Source organism: Salmo trutta, chromosome 29, assembly GCF_901001165.1.
Source record: "Salmo trutta chromosome 29, fSalTru1.1, whole genome shotgun sequence".
Lineage (NCBI taxonomy): Eukaryota > Metazoa > Chordata > Actinopteri > Salmoniformes > Salmonidae > Salmo > Salmo trutta.
The window spans coordinates 12,126,112-12,145,431 of record NC_042985.1 but is presented as its reverse complement, the minus strand read 5'-3'; the positions used below and the strand labels follow the sequence as shown (position 1 = coordinate 12,145,431).

Sequence of the window (19,320 nt, the reverse complement as noted above, 5' to 3'; positions counted from 1 at the left end):
AGTATGGATGAATCTGCATATGACCAATGTGTTTGTTTGATTGTGCTTGTGAAATACCTAGCTCATTGTTTTCCAGGACCCTTTTCAGTACCTTGGGATTTTGAACACTTTCCTTGACACCGGTTATATTCACTGGGTAGTGGACACCAAACAGGAGTAAAATGTTTTTAAACAGAGAACCAGAATTCAAATCACTCTTCCGTTTATGAAAATATTTTACTCCTGGTTGGAGCCTACAAGCTATGTAGTGAAAGTTTAAGCATTATCATTATATTGGAGGGGTTTAGACATTTTCTTTGCAACACTGTCAAGGAAGAACTGGTTTTCGAGAGAAATATTGGAAGCTCCTTTATCCAAAGTGTGCATACGTGTGTGTGTGTGTGTGTGTCCAGAAAGAATCAAACCCACAATCCAAGCACCATGCTCTACCAACTAAGCCACACAGGCAACTACAACATAAAACAGACTGCTGTGTATCAACTGTATATTTCAGAGGGCCTATGTAGTGTATACTGCAGGGCTCTCCAAGCCTGCTGTAGGTTTTCACTCCAAACCTAATATAGCACACCTGGAATTAAAGCTTTTATTTACAGTCTTGCCTTTGTTGCAGTCAGGAGGAACTCCATGTCCAATCACTAAATACCTGGAGAAAATGATAATTAGATTACTCTTTTCATGTGTCAGATTACCTGCTCTGAGCACAGTGGCCAAGTACAAGGTGTACTTGGCCACTGCCTGTGAGGTCCAGTATTCTGACTGTAGTGATGTCGGTTAGGGACAGGTGTACTTGGCCACTGCCTGTGAGGTCCAGTATTCTGACTGTAGGGATGTTGGTTAGGGACAGGGACAGGTGAACTTGGCCACTGCCTGTGGGGTTCAGTATTCTGACTGTAGTGATGTTGGTTAGGGACATGGACAGGTGTACTTGGTTAGGGACAGGGACAGGTGTACTTGGCCACTGCCTGTGGGGTTCAGTATTCTGACTGTAGTGATGTCGGTTAGGGACAGGTGTACTTGGCCACTGCCTGTGGGGTTCAGTATTCTGACTGTAGTGATGTTGGTTAGGGACAGGGACAGGTGTACTTGGCCACTGCCTGTGGGGTTCAGTATTCTGACTGTAGTGATGTTGGTTAGGGACAGGGACAGGTGTACTTGGCCACTGCCTGTGGGGTTCAGTATTCTGACTGTAGTGATGTTGGTTAGGGACAGGGACTGGTGTACTTGGCCACTGCCTATGGGGTTCAGTTTTCTGACTGTAGTGATGTTGGTTAGGGACAGGTGTACTTGGCCACTGCCTGTGGGGTTCAGTATTCTGACTGTAGTGACGTTGGTTAGGGACAGGTGTACTTGGCCACTGCCTGTGGGGTCCAGTATTCTGACTGTAGGGATGTTGGTTAGGGACAGGGACAGGTGTACTTGGCCACTGCCTGTGAGGTCCAGTATTCTGACTGTAGTGATGTTGGTTAGGGACAGGGACAGGTGTACTTGGCCACTGCCTGTGGGGTCCAGTTTTCTGACTGTGGTGATGTTGGTTAGGGACAAGTGTACTTGGCCACTGCCTGTGGGGTCCAGTATTATGACTGTAGGGATGTTGGTTAGGGACAGGGACAGGTATACTTGGCCACTGCATGTGGGGTCCAGTATTCTGACTGTAGGGATGTTGGTTAGGGACAGGGACAGGTGTACTTGGCCACTGCCTGTGGGGTCCAGTATTCTGACTGCAGTGATGTTGGTTAGGGACAGGTGCACTTGGCCACTGCCTGTGAGGTCCAGTATTCTGACTGTAGGGATGTTGGTTAGGGACAAGTGTACTTGGCCACTGCCTGTGGGGTCCAGTATTCTGACTGTAGTGATGTTGGTTAGGGACAAGTGTACTTGGCCACTGCCTGTGGGGTCCAGTATTCTGACTGTAGTGATGTTGGTTAGGGACAGGGACAGGTGTACTTGGCCACTGCCTGTGGGGTTCAGTATTCTGACTGTAGGGACGTTGGTTAGGGACAGGACAGGTGTACTTGGCCACTGCCTGTGGGGTCCAGTATTCTGACTGTAGTGATGTTGGTTAGGGACAGGGGCAAGTGTACTTGGCCACTGCCTGTGGGGTCCAGTATTCTGACTGTAGTGATGTTGGTTAGGGACAGGGACAGGTGTACTTGGCCACTGCCTGTGGGGTTCAGTATTCTGACTGTAGGGACGTTGGTTAGGGACAGGACAGGTGTACTTGGCCACTGCCTGTGGGGTTCAGTATTCTGACTGTAGTGATGTTGGTTAGGGACAGGGACAGGTGTACTTGGCCACTGCCTGTGGGGTCCAGTATTCTGACTGTAGTGATGTTGGTTAGGGACAGGTGGTGTACTTGGCCACTGCCTATGGGGTCCAGTATTCTGACTGTAGTGATGTTGGTTAGGGACAGGGACAGGTGTACTTGGCCACTGCCTGTGGGGTTCAGTATTCTGACTGTAGTGACGTTGGTTAGGGACAGGTGTCCTTGGCCACTGCCTATGAGGTTCAGTATTCTGACTGTAGTGATGTTGGTTAGGGACAGGAACAGGTGTACTTGGCCACTGCCTGTGAGGTCCAGTATTCTGACTGTAGGGATGTTGGTTAGGGACAGGGACAGGTGTACTTGGCCACTGCCTATGGGGTCCAGTATTCTGACTGTAGTGATGTTGGTTAGGGACAGGGACAGGTGTCCTTGGCCACTGCCTGTGGGGTCCAGTATTCTGACTGTAGGGATGTTGGTTAGGGACAGGGACAGGTGTGCTTGGCCACTGCCTGTGGGGTTCAGTATTCTGACTGTAGTGATGTTGGTTAGGGACAGGTGTACTTGGCCACTGCCTGTGAGGTCTAGTATTCTGACTGTGGTGATGTTGGTTAGGGACAGGGACAGGTGTACTTGGCCACTGCCTATGGGGTCCAGTATTCTGACTGTAGTGATGTTGGTTAGGGACAGGGACAGGTGTACTTGGCCACTGCCTGTGGGGTCCAGTATTTTGACTGTAGGGACGTTGGTCAGGGACAGGTGTACTTGGCCACTACTTGTGAGGTTCAGTATTCTGACTGTAGGGACGTTGGTTAGGGACAGGGACAGGTGTACTTGGCCACTACTTGTGAGGTTCAGTATTCTGACTGTAGGGACGTTGGTTAGGGACAGGGACAGGTGTACTTGGCCACTGCCTGTGGGGTTCAGTATTCTGACTGTAGGGACGTTGGTTAGGGACAGGGACAGGTGTACTTGGCCACTGCCTGTGGGGTCCAGTATTCTGACTGTAGGGATGTTGGTTAGGGACAGGTGTACTTGGCCACTGCCTGTAAGGTTCAGTATTCTGACTGTAGTGATGTTGGTTAGAGACAGGTGTACTTCTGACTGTAGGGACGTTGGTTAGGGACAGGTGTACTTGGCCACTGCCTGTGAGGTTCAGTATTCTGACTGTAGTGATGTTGGTTAGGGACAGGGACAGGTGTACTTGGCCACTGCCTGTGGGGTTCAGTATTCTGACTGTAGTGATGTTGGTTAGGGACAGGGACAGGTGACTTGGCCACTGCCTGTGAGTTTCAGTATTCTGACTGTAGGGATGTTGGTTAGGGACAGGGACAGGTATACTTGGCCACTGCCTGTGGGGTTCAGTATTCTGACTGTAGGGATGTTGGTTAGGGACAGTTGTACTTGGCCACTGCCTGTGGGGTCCAGTATTCCGGCTGTAGTGATGTTGGTTTGGGACAGGGCCAGTTGTACTTGGCCACTGCCTGTGGGGTTCAGTATTCTGACTGTAGTGATGTTGGTTAGGGACAGGGACAGGTGTCCTTGGCCACTGCCTGTGGGTTCCAGTATTCTGACTGTAGTGATGTTGGTTAGGGACAGGTGTACTTCTTACTGTAGTGATGTTGGTTAGGGACAGGGACAGGTGTACTTGGCCACTGCCTATGGGGTCCAGTATTCTGACTGTAGTGATGTTGGTTAGGGACAGGTAGCTTGGCCACTGCCTGTGGGGTCCAGTATTCTGACTGTAGGGATGTTGGTTAGGGACAGGGACAGGTGTACTTGGCCACTACTTGTGAGGTCCAGTATTCTGACTGTAGTGATGTTGGTTAGGGACAGGGACAGGTGCACTTGGCCACTACTTGTGAGGTCCAGTGTTCTGACTGTAGTGATGTTGGTTAGGGACAGGGACAGGTGTACATGGCCACTACTTGTGAGGTCCAGTATTCTGACTGTAGGGACGTTGGTTAGGGACAGAGACAGGTACACTTGGCCACTGCCTGTGGGGTTCAGTATTCTGACTGTAGTGATGTTGGTTAGGGACAGGACAGGTGTACTTGGCCACTGCCTGTGAGGTCCAGTATTCTGACTGTAGTGATGTTGGTTAGGGACAGGGACAGGTGTACTTGACAACTACTTGTGAGGTTCAGTATTCTGACTGTAGGGACGTTTGGTTAGGGACAGGACAGGTATACTTGGCCACTACTTGTGAGGTCCAGTATTCTGACTGTAGGGATGTTGGTTAGGGACAGGACAGGTGTACTTGGCCATTACTTGTGAGGTCCAGTATTCTGACTGTAGTGATGTTGGTTAGGGACAGGTGTACTTGGCCACTGCCTGTGGGGTCCAGTATTCTGACTGTAGTGATGTTGGTTAGGGACAGGTGTACTTGGCCACTACTTGTGAGGTTCAGTATTCTGACTGTAGTGATGTTGGTTAGGGACAGGGACAGGTGTAGTTGGCCACTGCCTGTGAGGTTCAGTATTCTGACTGTAGTGATGTTGGTTAGGGACAGGGACAGGTGTACTTGGCCACTACTTGTGGGGTTCAGTATTCTGACTGTAGTGATGTTGGTTAGGGACAGGGACAGGTGTACTTGGCCACTGCCTGTGAGGTTCAGTATTCTGACTGTAGTGATGTTGGTTAGGGACAGGGACAGGTGTACTTGGCCACTGCTTGTGAGGTCCAGTATTCTGACTGTAGGGACGTTGGTTAGGGACAGGGACAGGTGTACTTGGCCACTGCCTGTGGGGTCCAGTATTCTGACTGCAGTGATGTTGGTTAGGGACAGGTGCACTTGGCCACTGCCTGTGAGGTCCAGTATTCTGACTGTAGGGATGTTGGTTAGGGACAAGTGTACTTGGCCACTGCCTGTGGGGTCCAGTATTCTGACTGTAGTGATGTTGGTTAGGGACAAGTGTACTTGGCCACTGCCTGTGGGGTCCAGTATTCTGACTGTAGTGATGTTGGTTAGGGACAGGGACAGGTGTACTTGGCCACTGCCTGTGGGGTTCAGTATTCTGACTGTAGGGACGTTGGTTAGGGACAGGACAGGTGTACTTGGCCACTGCCTGTGGGGTCCAGTATTCTGACTGTAGTGATGTTGGTTAGGGACAGGGACAAGTGTACTTGGCCACTGCCTGTGGGGTCCAGTATTCTGACTGTAGTGATGTTGGTTAGGGACAGGGACAGGTGTACTTGGCCACTGCCTGTGGGGTTCAGTATTCTGACTGTAGTGACGTTGGTTAGGGACAGGACAGGTGTACTTGGCCACTGCCTATGAGGTTCAGTATTCTGACTGTAGTGATGTTGGTTAGGGACAGGAACAGGTGTACTTGGCCACTGCCTGTGAGGTCCAGTATTCTGACTGTAGGGATGTTGGTTAGGGACAGGGACAGGTGTACTTGGCCACTGCCTATGGGGTCCAGTATTCTGACTGTAGTGATGTTGGTTAGGGACAGGGACAGGTGGCCTTGGCCACTGCCTGTGGGGTCCAGTATTCTGACTGTAGGGATGTTGGTTAGGGACAGGGACAGGTGTGCTTGGCCACTGCCTGTGGGGTTCAGTATTCTGACTGTAGTGATGTTGGTTAGGGACAGGTGTACTTGGCCACTGCCTGTGAGGTCTAGTATTCTGACTGTGGTGATGTTGGTTAGGGACAGGGACAGGTGTACTTGGCCACTGCCTATGGGGTCCAGTATTCTGACTGTAGTGATGTTGGTTAGGGACAGGGACAGGTGTACTTGGCCACTGCCTGTGGGGTCCAGTATTTTGACTGTAGGGACGTTGGTCAGGGACAGGTGTACTTGGCCACTACTTGTGAGGTTCAGTATTCTGACTGTAGGGACGTTGGTTAGGGACAGGGACAGGTGTACTTGGCCACTACTTGTGAGGTTCAGTATTCTGACTGTAGGGACGTTGGTTAGGGACAGGGACAGGTGTACTTGGCCACTGCCTGTGGGGTTCAGTATTCTGACTGTAGGGACGTTGGTTAGGGACAGGGACAGGTGTACTTGGCCACTGCCTGTGGGGTCCAGTATTCTGACTGTAGGGATGTTGGTTAGGGACAGGTGTACTTGGCCACTGCCTGTAAGGTTCAGTATTCTGACTGTAGTGATGTTGGTTAGAGACAGGTGTACTTCTGACTGTAGGGACGTTGGTTAGGGACAGGTGTACTTGGCCACTGCCTGTGAGGTTCAGTATTCTGACTGTAGTGATGTTGGTTAGGGACAGGGACAGGTGTACTTGGCCACTGCCTGTGGGGTTCAGTATTCTGACTGTAGTGATGTTGGTTAGGGACAGGGACAGGTGACTTGGCCACTGCCTGTGAGTTTCAGTATTCTGACTGTAGGGATGTTGGTTAGGGACAGGGACAGGTATACTTGGCCACTGCCTGTGGGGTTCAGTATTCTGACTGTAGGGATGTTGGTTAGGGACAGTTGTACTTGGCCACTGCCTGTGGGGTCCAGTATTCCGGCTGTAGTGATGTTGGTTTGGGACAGGGCCAGTTGTACTTGGCCACTGCCTGTGGGGTTCAGTATTCTGACTGTAGTGATGTTGGTTAGGGACAGGGACAGGTGTCCTTGGCCACTGCCTGTGGGTTCCAGTATTCTGACTGTAGTGATGTTGGTTAGGGACAGGTGTACTTCTTACTGTAGTGATGTTGGTTAGGGACAGGGACAGGTGTACTTGGCCACTGCCTATGGGGTCCAGTATTCTGACTGTAGTGATGTTGGTTAGGGACAGGTAGCTTGGCCACTGCCTGTGGGGTCCAGTATTCTGACTGTAGGGATGTTGGTTAGGGACAGGGACAGGTGTACTTGGCCACTACTTGTGAGGTCCAGTATTCTGACTGTAGTGATGTTGGTTAGGGACAGGGACAGGTGCACTTGGCCACTACTTGTGAGGTCCAGTGTTCTGACTGTAGTGATGTTGGTTAGGGACAGGGACAGGTGTACTTGGCCACTACTTGTGAGGTCCAGTATTCTGACTGTAGGGACGTTGGTTAGGGACAGAGACAGGTACACTTGGCCACTGCCTGTGGGGTTCAGTATTCTGACTGTAGTGATGTTGGTTAGGGACAGGACAGGTGTACTTGGCCACTGCCTGTGAGGTCCAGTATTCTGACTGTAGTGATGTTGGTTAGGGACAGGGACAGGTGTACTTGACAACTACTTGTGAGGTTCAGTATTCTGACTGTAGGGACGTTTGGTTAGGGACAGGACAGGTATACTTGGCCACTACTTGTGAGGTCCAGTATTCTGACTGTAGGGATGTTGGTTAGGGACAGGACAGGTGTACTTGGCCACTACTTGTGAGGTCCAGTATTCTGACTGTAGTGATGTTGGTTAGGGACAGGTGTACTTGGCCACTGCCTGTGGGGTCCAGTATTCTGACTGTAGTGATGTTGGTTAGGGACAGGTGTACTTGGCCACTACTTGTGAGGTTCAGTATTCTGACTGTAGTGATGTTGGTTAGGGACAGGGACAGGTGTAGTTGGCCACTGCCTGTGAGGTTCAGTATTCTGACTGTAGTGATGTTGGTTAGGGACAGGGACAGGTGTACTTGGCCACTGCTTGTGAGGTCCAGTATTCTGACTGTAGGGACGTTGGTTAGGGACAGGGACAGGTGTACTTGGGTATCTGCCACCGTTGGAGCCATCGCTGCTTCGGGAATATGAACCCATCATGGCCAGAAAAGGTGAGGAATATATTCTGCAATGGTTATGAAAATAAAATAAAAATACATTCCTATGTCCGATTTTCGCTCTTCTTACTAATGGAAAATGGCTGCCTCTTGTTATATTTTCCAGTTTTTTTGTCGTTTTTTGGATAAGAGTGTCATCCTATCCTGTATTTGCACAAAATACTTGTCTGCTTGCTATTCAATACTTCAACCTCTAGAAAATGTGTGTATGCATGGCCTAATGTTTGCGGGGAGGTAAGGAAAACTGGCTCACGCATATTTCGGGGTATATTTTGTGCGTAGGTAACGTTTATAAATGAGGCCCCTAAAATGTCATTTCTGTACATGAACACAACACCTAATTGCTTTTATGGGATTTATTTTTTATTTTTATGACAGTCATTTCATTTTAAGTAACTTGAAGGATGTCAATTCACAACTGTGTGTATATATTGACTTTTGAATAGGGACACAGGATGATACGTCTGCTGTGGCTGTTCCCCCTCTGTGGTGGCCTGTCTCAGGTACAGTAACGAATGAGGCTCAGGTTTACATCCAACTGCAGCTTTACGCAACCTGTCAAACAGGATTGATTGTAGTGGCACGGCAAAAACGCTATGCACGCTGGACCGCTTTCGCCTAGTGTACACCGGATTGACTGTTCTTTTCTCTCTAGGATTTGAATGTATTCACAATGACACAAACATATTTGACATATTTAAGCATGTGTAGCTCCACGTCTCAGCGTTTTCAACGTCTTCAGTTCTATCACAAATGCTCCTATGTGGTCTCTCAACTTGAAACTAGTCAATGCTGTTAAAAAATCAAATGCATTAAATGCAATGTTGACGTTTCCTCTGTGGATTTTCATTGGATATGTATTTCTGTCTTCTAAACTTATGGATTGCATCCCAGAGCTTTTTCCGTAACCAAGATGAGATTGCAGTGGAGCCATGTGATACGCTATTCCGTCTTTTGGAGTTTGAGGCGTTTCTCTCTGTCAATGCTGGGGACAGTTGGATGGAGCAGATTTTGCTGAGGTCTTTGTGCAAACCTGTGGGATGATTGGGTTGGATGGGGTCCGCTGAATGTTGCTTGAAGATTTTTGCCATTTATGGTAGCTGGTCCAGAGCATGGAGGAATGGGATGGTTGACAGGAGAAGGTTGGCTGTTAGAAATAGCAGTAACTTACTGTACCTCCAAGTCACCCCATCTCTGTCCACACAATGGGTGATACCTCTCCCCCTCCTGCCAGTCTCCCCCTCTCTGTCCACACAATGGGTGATACCTCTCCTCCCTCCCTCCTCCCAGTCACCCCATCTCTGTCCACACAATGGGTGATACCTCTCCTCCCTCCCTCCTCCCAGTCACCCCATCTCTGTCTACACAATGGGTGATACCTCTCCTCCCTCCCTCCTCCCAGTCACCCCATCTCTGTCCACACAATGGGTGATACCTCTCCTCCCTCCCTCCTCCCAGTCACCCCATCTCTGTCCACACAATGGGTGATACCTCTCCTCCCTCCCTCCTCCCAGTCACCCCATCTCTGTCCACACAATGGGTGATACCTCTCCTCCCTCCCTCCTCCCAGTCACCCCATCTCTGTCCACACAATGGGTGATACCTCTCCTCCCTCCCTCCTCCCAGTCACCCCATCTCTGTCCACACAATGGGTGATACCTCTCCTCCCTCCCTCCTCCCAGTCACCCCATCTCTGTCCACACAATGGGTGATACCTCTCCTCCCTCCCTCCTCCCAGTCACCCCATCTCTGTCTACACAATGGGTGATACCTCTCCTCCCTCCCTCCTCCCAGTCACCCCATCTCTGTCCACACAATGGGTGATACCTCTCCTCCCTCCCTCCTCCCAGTCACCCCATCTCTGTCCACACAATGGGTGATACCTCTCCTCCCTCCCTCCTCCCAGTCACCCCATCTCTGTCCACACAATGGGTGATACCTCTCCTCCCTCCCTCCTCCCAGTCACCCCATCTCTGTCCACACAATGGGTGATACCTCTCCTCCCTCCCTCCTCCCAGTCACCCCATCTCTGTCCACACAATGGGTGATACCTCTCCTCCCTCCCTCCTCCCAGTCACCCCATCTCTGTCCACACAATGGGTGATACCTCTCCTCCCTCCCTCCTCCCAGTCACCCCATCTCTGTCCACACAATGGGTGATACCTCTTCTTTGTCCTTCCTCCCATTACCTCTGCTGTGTCATTCATCCACTCCCTCCTCATTTCACTCCCCCCCTTACTGTCCTTCTTTCCTCTCTTCCCCCTCTACTCTCTATCTTCCTATTCCTCTTGCATCCTCATCTATCCACCCCTCCCTGCTCTCCTCCCATCTATCCTGCTCCCACCTCTCTGGCTCTCCTCCATCCTGCCCATCTTCTTCCCTCATCCTTTATGGTCATCCTCTGCCTCCCCTCCTCCTTCCATCTCCTCCTCCCCTGCTCTATCCGTCCTATCCTCTCTCCTCCTGTTCCTCCTTCCCCAGAGCCCTTGGAGGAGCATCACGTGGCCCAGCTGTTGAGGCGCTTCTCCACTGATGCCAACCTGTGCTGCCCTCTCTCTCTGGACGGGGCGCTGGCCCACCACCTCAACCAGTGCTCCTACCACCTCCGCCTCTTCCGTAACTGGCTCATCTCTGGCCAGGACCCCCTAGAGTACTTCTACGGTCAGCCCCCCCAGCCCCTCTTCAACCCCCTGCCCTCCTATGCCCTTTAAACCCTCTGCTGTACTGCTTGCAGATCTGAGGTTTCGTTTGGTACTGGTGTGCTGCTAGTTACTGCCGCCGCAGTTGACTTTCGCCGCTTTGCCTTCGGTGGTTTGTTTGACGCATGCTTGCCTGCGACTTTTGGCAGACCGGCTTGCCATTGGTGTGGTTTGGCTTTTTCAGGTGTCTTGCATTAGTTATCTTAACTGAATCTTATTTCCTCCCTGCAGTTCAGTTCTTATTTGATCTTGCTTGTTTTTAGTACTAATGGTCTTAATTTGAGTGACTGTTGCCAACGTAGATCTTTTGAACCAGGAACTGGCTGCAGTTTGGAATGTAGCTTAGCTAGTGGATGGATGTTGTCAGATGCTGTTTGTCTGAAATGAAACCCATTGTGTTGTATAAAACTGCGCAGCCTGTGACTAGATCACTTGTCTGAGATTAAACAACTACCTAGCTATTACTAGAAAACCAGAGAAATCATTGTTTTCTGTTTGAAATGACATTATAATTACGTAATATCAACTAGTTTCTGGTTATAATGACATTAGTTCAACAGTTTTGCCCACTAGGATGTTCCTGATACAACATACTCAAACCATGTGGCATTTCAATTTAGCATAGCAATAGCATCCCTGTCTGGTTGGTGTAGACTTTGTTTAATGCTTTTCTATCCAATAGAGTGAACTTGGTCGTAAACTGTTTTTCACGATTGATGTGAAATGTACACGGATTACAGTGAATGGATGGTCTATCGACTGGACTGATTTGTTGCTTTGTAGACCCCTTTGGCTGTGTGATCTGAAGTGTTATGGTGCTTTACTGACTGTCAATAAGACCCGTTTCACACTACTGAGTCATGCTGAACTGTACTGCCCTGGTTACACATCCACCATAGTGGCAGAAAAAGACAGTGAAGAAAATATACAAACCAGTACAGTTCGGGTCGGCGCAGTAGTGTGAAAGACAGCGTGCATGTCTGTCTTGCTTCCTGGATATGGATGGAGTCGTTTGTCCACTAAAATGGATAAAAATGTCTTGTACAGTAGACAGAAAACGTACCCAAACTCGCTTCAACCCAGCCTGAACAAACAAGGGAATCGAGTGCTTGACTAAGGGACTGGAAAATCCCAAAAAGCATTTCTTACCCCAGGACATGTCAACAGGTGACTATTTGTAACAATATATAAAAAGGAGCGCTCTGTGTCTGCATTCATCTGAGTATTTATTTACGGGACGTACGTCGGGTTTGGGCGCCTTCATCAGAGCCTTGGGTAGGAAACCCACCTATATAGCTGAGCCATGATTAATACTCATGTAGTGCCGGGCGAACGCATAACACAGTGATTCTTTTTCTTTATTCTCCTGTTAGTGTCCTGGGGTAAGGGAGGCTTTTTGTGTTGTACAGTCGTTTTGTGTGAGATTTGTCTTGTACAGTACCAGTCAAAAGTTTGGTCACCTACTCATTCAAGGTTTTTTCTTTATTCTGCGGTCCAGCTCATCCCAAACCATCTTAATTGTTTTGAGGTCGGGTGGTTGTGGAGGCCAGGTCATCTGATGCAGCACTCCATCACTCTCTCTCTTGGTTAAATAGCCCTTTCACAGCCCGGAGGTGTGTTTTGGGTCATTGTCCTGTTGAAAAACAAATGATAGTCCCACTAAGCGCAAACCAGATGGGATGGCCAGATGTGTCGCTGCAGAATGCTGTGGTAGCCATGCTGGTTAAGTGTGCCTTGAATTCTAAATAAATCACAGACAGTGTCACAAGTTTTGCACCATCACACCTCCTCCTCCATGCTTCACAGTGGGAACCACACATGCCGAGATCATCTGTTCACCTACTCTGCATCTCACAAAGACACGGCGGTTGGAACCAAAAATCTCAAATTTGGGCTCCTCAGACCAAAGGACAGATTTCCACCGGTCTAATGTCCAGTGCTCGTGTTTCTTGGCCCAAGCAAGTCTCTTCTTATTGGTGTCCTTTATTAGTGGTTTCTTTGCAGTAATTCGACCATGAAGGCCTGATTCACGGAGTCTCTGAACAGTTGATGTTGAGATGTGTCTGTTACTTGAACTCTGTGAAGCATTTATTTGGGCTGCAATTTCTGAGCCTGGTAACTCTAATGAACTTATCCTCTGCAGCAGAAGTAACTCTGGGTCTTCCTTTCATGTGGCGGTCTTCATGAGAGCCAGTTTCATCATAGCGCTTGATGGTTTTTTGCGACAGCACTTTCTTGACATTTTCCGCGTTGACTGACCTTCATGTCTTAAGGTAATGATGGACTGTCGTTTCTCTTTGCTTATTTGAGCTGTTCTTGCCGTAATGTGGACTTGGTCTTTTACCAAATAGGGCTATCTTCTGTATACCACTCCTACCTTGTCACAACACAATTGATTGGCTCAAATGCATTAAGAAGGAAAGAAATTCCACAAATTAACTTTTAACAAGGCAGACCTGTTAATTGAAATGCATTCCAGGTGACTACCTCAAGAAGCTGGTTGAGAGAATGCCAAGAGTGTGCAAAGCTGTCATCAAGGCAAAGGGGTGGCTACTTTGAAGAATTTCAAATATTTTGATTTGTTTTAACACTTTATTTTGGTTGCTACATGATTCCATATGTGTTATTTCATAGTTTTGATGTCTTCACTATAATTCTACAATGTAAAAAATAGAAACCCTGGAATGAGAAGGTGTCTAAACCTTTGACTCATACTGTATGTGGTTACATGAATCAGGCATGTCCTGTGTCTACCTCCAGTATTGTTTGTTTGGAAACCAACCTTGGCAGAAATACACCATAACAGAAATACACCGTAACATTAGGGCAGTGTTCACCTTCCACCTCTAGTTCCAGAGAGCTACCCAGGGTGCAGGCTTTGGTTCCAGCCCAGCACTAACAAACAAATTAAACTTTGTGATCAGCTGATGGTAGTGCAGGGTTGGAACAAAGCACTCCACATCCAGAACTAGGACGGCCGGTGATGACTGCAGTAGGGTGAGTGACTGGCCTTGGGGACTGGGGAGGTGGTGTTGGCTGTAGTAGTGGTCCTGCCTGCTCCAGAGACCCCTCTAACCACCTCTCCTACCCCAGTCTGACTGAAGGGTGGTGGGGCTGCGGGCCTGGGTCTTTCCCCTCTCTGACTGCAGGCTTTGAAGGCTGCTCCATGGTGCCCTCCATCTACCCACTGGAGACGTTGCACAACTCGCTGTCCCTCAAGCAGGTGGATGAGTTCATTACCGCCGTGTGTGAGACTGGTGGAGATGCCCACTCCAGGACCACAAGAGGTAATGGACTGTTACACACACACAGGAAAACCACATAGAAACGTCTTGACGTGACAGATATAAGGTATCATTGGCTAATGAAACGCACACTGGATCACAGCCCTGTGTGAACCGCTCTCCTCACAGACCTGTGTGAACCGCTCTCCTCACAGACCTGTGTGAACCGCTCTCCTCACAGACCTGTGTGAACCGCTCTCCTCACAGCCCTGTGTGAACCGCTCTCCTCACAGACCTGTGTGAACCGCTCTCCTCACAGACCTGTGTGAACCGCTCTCCTCACAGACCTGTGTGAACCGCTCTCCTCACAGACCTGTGTGAACCGCTCTCCTCACGGCCCTGTGTGAACCGCTCTCCTCACGGCCCTGTGTGAACCGCTCTCCTCACGGCCCTGTGTGAACCGCTCTCCTCACAGACCTGTGTGAACCGCTCTCCTCTCTCCTTACAGCCCTGTGTGAACCGCTCTCCTCTCTCCTCACAGCCCTGTGTGAACCGCTCTCCTCTCTCCTCACAGCCCTGTGCGAACCGCTCTCCTCACAGCCCTGTGCGAACCGCTCTCCTCACAGCCCTGTGCGAACCGCTCTCCTCACAGACCTGTGCGAACCGCTCTCCTCACAGACCTGTGCGAACCGCTCTCCTCACAGACCTGTGTGAACCGCTCTCCTCACAGACCTGTGTGAACCGCTCTCCTCACAGCCCTGTGCGAACCGCTCTCCTCACAGCCCTGTGTGAACCGCTCTCCTCTCTCCTCACAGCCCTGTGCGAACCGCTCTCCTCACAGCCCTGTGCGAACCGCTCTCCTCACAGCCCTGTGCGAACCGCTCTCCTCACAGCCCTGTGCGAACCGCTCTCCTCACAGCCCTGTGTGAACCGCTCTCCTCACAGACCTGTGTGAACCGCTCTCCTCTCTCCTCACAGCCCTGTGTGAACCGCTCTCCTCTCTCCTCACAGACCTGTGTGAACCGCTCTCCTCACAGCCCTGTGTGAACCGCTCTCCTCACAGACCTGTGTGAACCGCTCTCCTCTCTCCTCACAGACCTGTGTGAACCGCTCTCCTCTCTCCTCACAGACCTGTGTGAACCGCTCTCCTCACAGCCCTGTGTGAACCGCTCTCCTCTCTCCTCACAGACCTGTGTGAACCGCTCTCCTCACAGACCTGTGTGAACCGCTCTCCTCTCTCCTCACAGACCTGTGTGAACCGCTCTCCTCACAGCCCTGTGTGAACCGCTCTCCTCACAGCCCTGTGTGAACCGCTCTCCTCTCTCCTCACAGCCCTGTGTGAACCGCTCTCCTCTCTCCTCACAGCCCTGTGTGAACCGCTCTCCTCTCTCCTCACAGCCCTGTGTGAACCGCTCTCCTCTCTCCTCACAGCCCTGTGCGAACCGCTCTCCTCACAGACCTGTGCGAACCGCTCTCCTCACAGACCTGTGCGAACCGCTCTCCTCACAGACCTGTGTGAACCGCTCTCCTCTCTCCTCACAGACCTGTGTGAACCGCTCTCCTCTCTCTTCACAGACCTGTGCGAACCGCTCTCCTCACAGACCTGTGTGAACCGCTCTCCTCACAGCCCTGTGCGAACCGCTCTCCTCACAGCCCTGTGTGAACCGCTCTCCTCACAGCCCTGTGCGAACCACTCTCCTCACAGCCCTGTGCGAACCACTCTCCTCACAGCCCTGTGCGAACCGCTCTCCTCACAGACCTGTGCGAACCGCTCTCCTCACAGCCCTGTGTGAACCGCTCTCCTCACAGACCTGTGTGAACCGCTCTCCTCTCTCCTCACAGCCCTGTGTGAACCGCTCTCCTCTCTCCTCACAGACCTGTGTGAACCGCTCTCCTCACAGACCTGTGTGAACCGCTCTCCTCTCTCCTCACAGACCTGTGTGAACCGCTCTCCTCTCTCCTCACAGACCTGTGTGAACCGCTCTCCTCTCTCCTCACAGACCTGTGTGAACCGCTCTCCTCACAGCCCTGTGTGAACCGCTCTCCTCACAGACCTGTGTGAACCGCTCTCCTCTCTCCTCACAGACCTGTGTGAACCGCTCTCCTCTCTCCTCACAGCCCTGTGTGAACCGCTCTCCTCTCTCCTCACAGCCCTGTGCGAACCGCTCTCCTCACAGACCTGTGTGAACCGCTCTCCTCACAGACCTGTGTGAACCGCTCTCCTCACAGACCTGTGTGAACCGCTCTCCTCACAGACCTGTGTGAACCGCTCTCCTCACAGACCTGTGTGAACCGCTCTCCTCTCTCCTCACAGACCTGTGTGAACCGCTCTCCTCTCTCCTCACAGCCCTGTGTGAACCGCTCTCCTCTCTCCTCACAGCCCTGTGCAAACCGCTCTCCTCACAGACCTGTGCGAACCGCTCTCCTCACAGCCCTGTGCGAACCACTCTCCTCACAGACCTGTGTGAACCGCTCTCCTCTCTCCTCACAGCTCTGTCGGCCATGTTTGACTCTCAGAACCAGCCGTCGGTGGACTCCTACATGCCTCAGAGAGTCCTCTCCTCCTCCGTATCACCCCGACAGCGCTCTGACAGACCTCCCTGGTGTGAGTGTTCATTCTCTTTCATGTAATTCATTTACCTTTTAGTTTGACCGGTTAAGTTGTTTTTAGAGAAGGAGAAGGAGTTGCATTGGGGAGTATTTGAGAGTGTTGGTTTGTGTTGGTATCTAGCATCAAATGACTATCAGTAGGTCTTATTCTTGTGTGTGTGTGTGTGTGTGTGTGTGTGTGTGTGTGTGTGTGTGCATGTACATTCCAAAAAGTGTTTGTTAGAAGTTGGAGTTGAAATTTCTCATTTTAAGGCTTACATGTAATTGCCTCCCACAGTATCCCTAGGCTCCACTGTCTTAGGGCTATTTAAAGTGATTTACTACTACAGTGGCCCACCACAGCCTGTGTTGACTAACTGGGTTTCCAACCCTCTCCCACCGCTGTCTTCTATCATCTTCTGTAAACCACCTATTTCCTGATTTTTCAGAGGTGTGCTCAAGGACAGAAATGTTCTGTGTTTTAATGGTGGTTTTGTTCTAAGTGAAATCCCCAGGTACCATTTTCCTTAGCGGTGGGTAGGTTAGGCTTTTTTATGTGCTAACTAGCTCACAGTTCTTTCCTCTTTGGTCATGTCTTTCCCTGCACTCAATTGTAACCTATTAGCCTCAATTTCAATATGATTAACATTACCTTAGTAAAACATAATTGAATTGATAGATGACTGATTGCTTGGTACATTGATCATTTGTTTGGTCTCTGTCTCTGCAGACAGCAGCGGTCCGTCCAGTACGGTGTCCAGCGCTGGCCCCTCCTCCCCCACCACGGCAGACGCCTCCCCCCATTTTAGCTTCAGCGACAAGACCCCATTCACCCCCCAGGAGATCGAGGAGATCCACTCCTGCCATCACAACACAGGCCAGCAGGCCCCTACTGCTGGCCCCCAAACCCCCAAACTCTCCAATCCCACCAGTCCCACGGAGGACCCGACCACCCCCTGCCAGTCACCCCCAGAAGACAATCCTGAGGCCCCAGCCAGCCACCTGCCCCTGAGTGGGAACTCTGAAACAAGGCAGGAGGAGCCAGGCGAGTCCCCTGCTTCAACTGAGGCCACTTGCGGTGAAGTTCCAGACCTCAGCCCATTGAGCCCGTCTTCCCCACTGGCAGACCTCTCTCTGGGCCGTATGGATGAATATCTCCCCGGTTCTCTCCCGGTGCTCCTGGAGCTCAGAGAGAGCGGCAGTGAGGCAGGATCCAGCGCACAGACGCCCCAGTCCCCAGAGGGGACTGACGAGTTCTTTGACACCCAGGAGACGGTGGAGATGTGGAGGGGCAGCACGGGGAGCCTCCCCCATCCTGGGATGCCACTAGAGGTGGGAGCCCCTCATGCGTCAGAGCCCTAGGTGGGGGCTCAGAGAACCAGAGAAGGAGCCTAGGTCTTCTAAGAGGCTAGAAGGAAGTAAGGTAGAACGTCTAGGGGGCTGGAAGGATGCTTCCAGGAAGCCCTTCAAAAACTCCTCAGCCAGTTCCATGTGGTGAACCCCCAGTGGGGCATCCTTGTGACCTAGTCTTAGACCAAGGCTTGTAACTTATGTCTGGTGAATAGTGGATCGGGCTGCTGCTTCTTAGTGTTTCTCTACCCTGGTCGTGTTCATTAGGCACAAAAACTGAGGAAAAGTGACTGAAAATGGCAGAGACTTCCTGGATTTGTCCATTTAAGATAGAGCATTTTCTATTTTAATTAAAAAAAAAACGTTTTAAAATGTTTTCCGTGGCCTGACGTAATGAACACGACCCCAGTCTCTCTCCCGCAGCTGTCTGTGAACCAGCCGTTGTAGGAGAACTCAGTATGATCATAGAACTACCACCTAGTACAGTACAACATCCTTATCATGACTGTCATGTATGGATGTTTTTGTCACTGTGTCCGATAGAAAGCCACTTGTTCTGAAGGGAAGCTTTGATGTTGCTGGTGTAAACAGTTTATAATGGGTGACATCTTCTATCCATTGAACAGCCCTCGGTGTGCACCATTGTGGAGATCTCGCCAAATATAACTGAAACAACATTTCAATTTGACGGGTGGGCTCGCATATTGCATCATGTACATTGCTACATACATACCGTTTATTATAGCTAGAATTGCAGCATGTCCACCAACTCATGGACATTGTAAAAGGAGATGGTTTGAGAGACATCTCACTTCAAGTATTGTGAGTAATACATTCATTTTTCCTGCTGGGAAATGTACATGTCAAAATGTGTTGGAAAATGTGTTTATTATATGGATATTGTGTTGAAACAAAATTTCATCAAGTTCGGCTTCGGCAAACGCAAACAAAGCCGTTTTGAAATGCATTTTCAGTTGGCAACTTTATTGCAGTATATTGAAATCATGGTCTTGTCACACATTGAAATGATAAATGCACCACATGACTGGTCTGTGACGTTTCATCAAACAGAAGATGTCACCCTGTGTTTCCCCAGTGGTCCTATTCTAGGCGATCCTCTCCCTGTGATGGTCTGTATCACCATTAAGGTCTGTTCACTTGATATGCGCCACAACTGTGTTGCATCGAGCCAACAAGAGCCAAGCTAGGCTCTTATCAGCACGCTGAGCTCCGAGATAGTCTATTAAACTCTGATCTTGCGCTGCACCCGACCAAGCAGCGCTCAGCACCTTGTGCCAATCAAGTGAACGGACCTTAGAAACTCCTGACCAGCAGCTGAGCTCTTTTCTAAGGGGTAAAGAAGATCTCCACTACATGTATGGTGAGATTTATTATTGCCGTTTCCTCTTTTGAGATGAAATATACTCAAATCCTAGCCTGGTCCCACACTGCACAGATGTAGGATCTTAATTTGAGCCAGTTTGCTACAGCAGGA

At 50.3% G+C, this 19,320-nt stretch overlaps 1 protein-coding gene and 2 long non-coding RNA genes across 12 annotated transcripts in view; all 3 read left to right on the top strand.

The window, feature by feature from the left end:
* Positions 1 to 18,197, top strand: part of LOC115166931 (inositol hexakisphosphate and diphosphoinositol-pentakisphosphate kinase 2) — a 53,044-nt gene extending 34,847 nt beyond the window's left edge. For 2 of the 6 annotated variants that reach the window (XM_029720871.1, XM_029720877.1), the window contains 5 exons: positions 8,410 to 8,466; positions 10,445 to 10,624; positions 13,812 to 13,949; positions 16,378 to 16,491; positions 17,206 to 18,197. In XM_029720871.1, coding sequence (XP_029576731.1) covers positions 8,410 to 8,466; positions 10,445 to 10,624; positions 13,812 to 13,949; positions 16,378 to 16,491; positions 17,206 to 17,837 — 1,121 coding nt within the window. In that variant the 3' untranslated portion in view covers positions 17,838 to 18,197. The remainder of the gene's footprint in view (positions 1 to 8,409; positions 8,467 to 10,444; positions 10,625 to 13,811; positions 13,950 to 16,377; positions 16,492 to 17,205) is intronic. The other 4 variants (XM_029720874.1, XM_029720873.1, XM_029720876.1 and 1 more) reach the window with 2 other exon arrangements.
* On the top strand, positions 3,867 to 6,247 carry LOC115166932 (uncharacterized). Of its 3 annotated transcripts, XR_003870392.1 has the most exons (4): positions 4,201 to 4,332; positions 4,539 to 4,577; positions 4,635 to 5,048; positions 6,052 to 6,247. It is a non-coding gene; the product is annotated as an uncharacterized LOC115166932 (long non-coding RNA). The 3 variants fall into 3 exon arrangements; XR_003870391.1 differs by lacking the exon at positions 4,201 to 4,332 and adding an exon at positions 3,867 to 3,965 and having other exon boundaries at positions 4,572 to 5,048; XR_003870390.1 differs by having other exon boundaries at positions 4,319 to 4,332; positions 4,539 to 5,048.
* Positions 6,546 to 8,030, top strand: LOC115166933 (uncharacterized). 3 transcript variants are annotated; one of them, XR_003870395.1, is made up of 3 exons: positions 6,546 to 7,003; positions 7,066 to 7,615; positions 7,673 to 8,030. It is a non-coding gene; the product is annotated as an uncharacterized LOC115166933 (long non-coding RNA). The 3 variants fall into 3 exon arrangements; XR_003870394.1 differs by having other exon boundaries at positions 7,072 to 8,030; XR_003870393.1 differs by having other exon boundaries at positions 7,066 to 8,030.
* Positions 18,198 to 19,320: the final 1,123 nt, after the last annotated feature.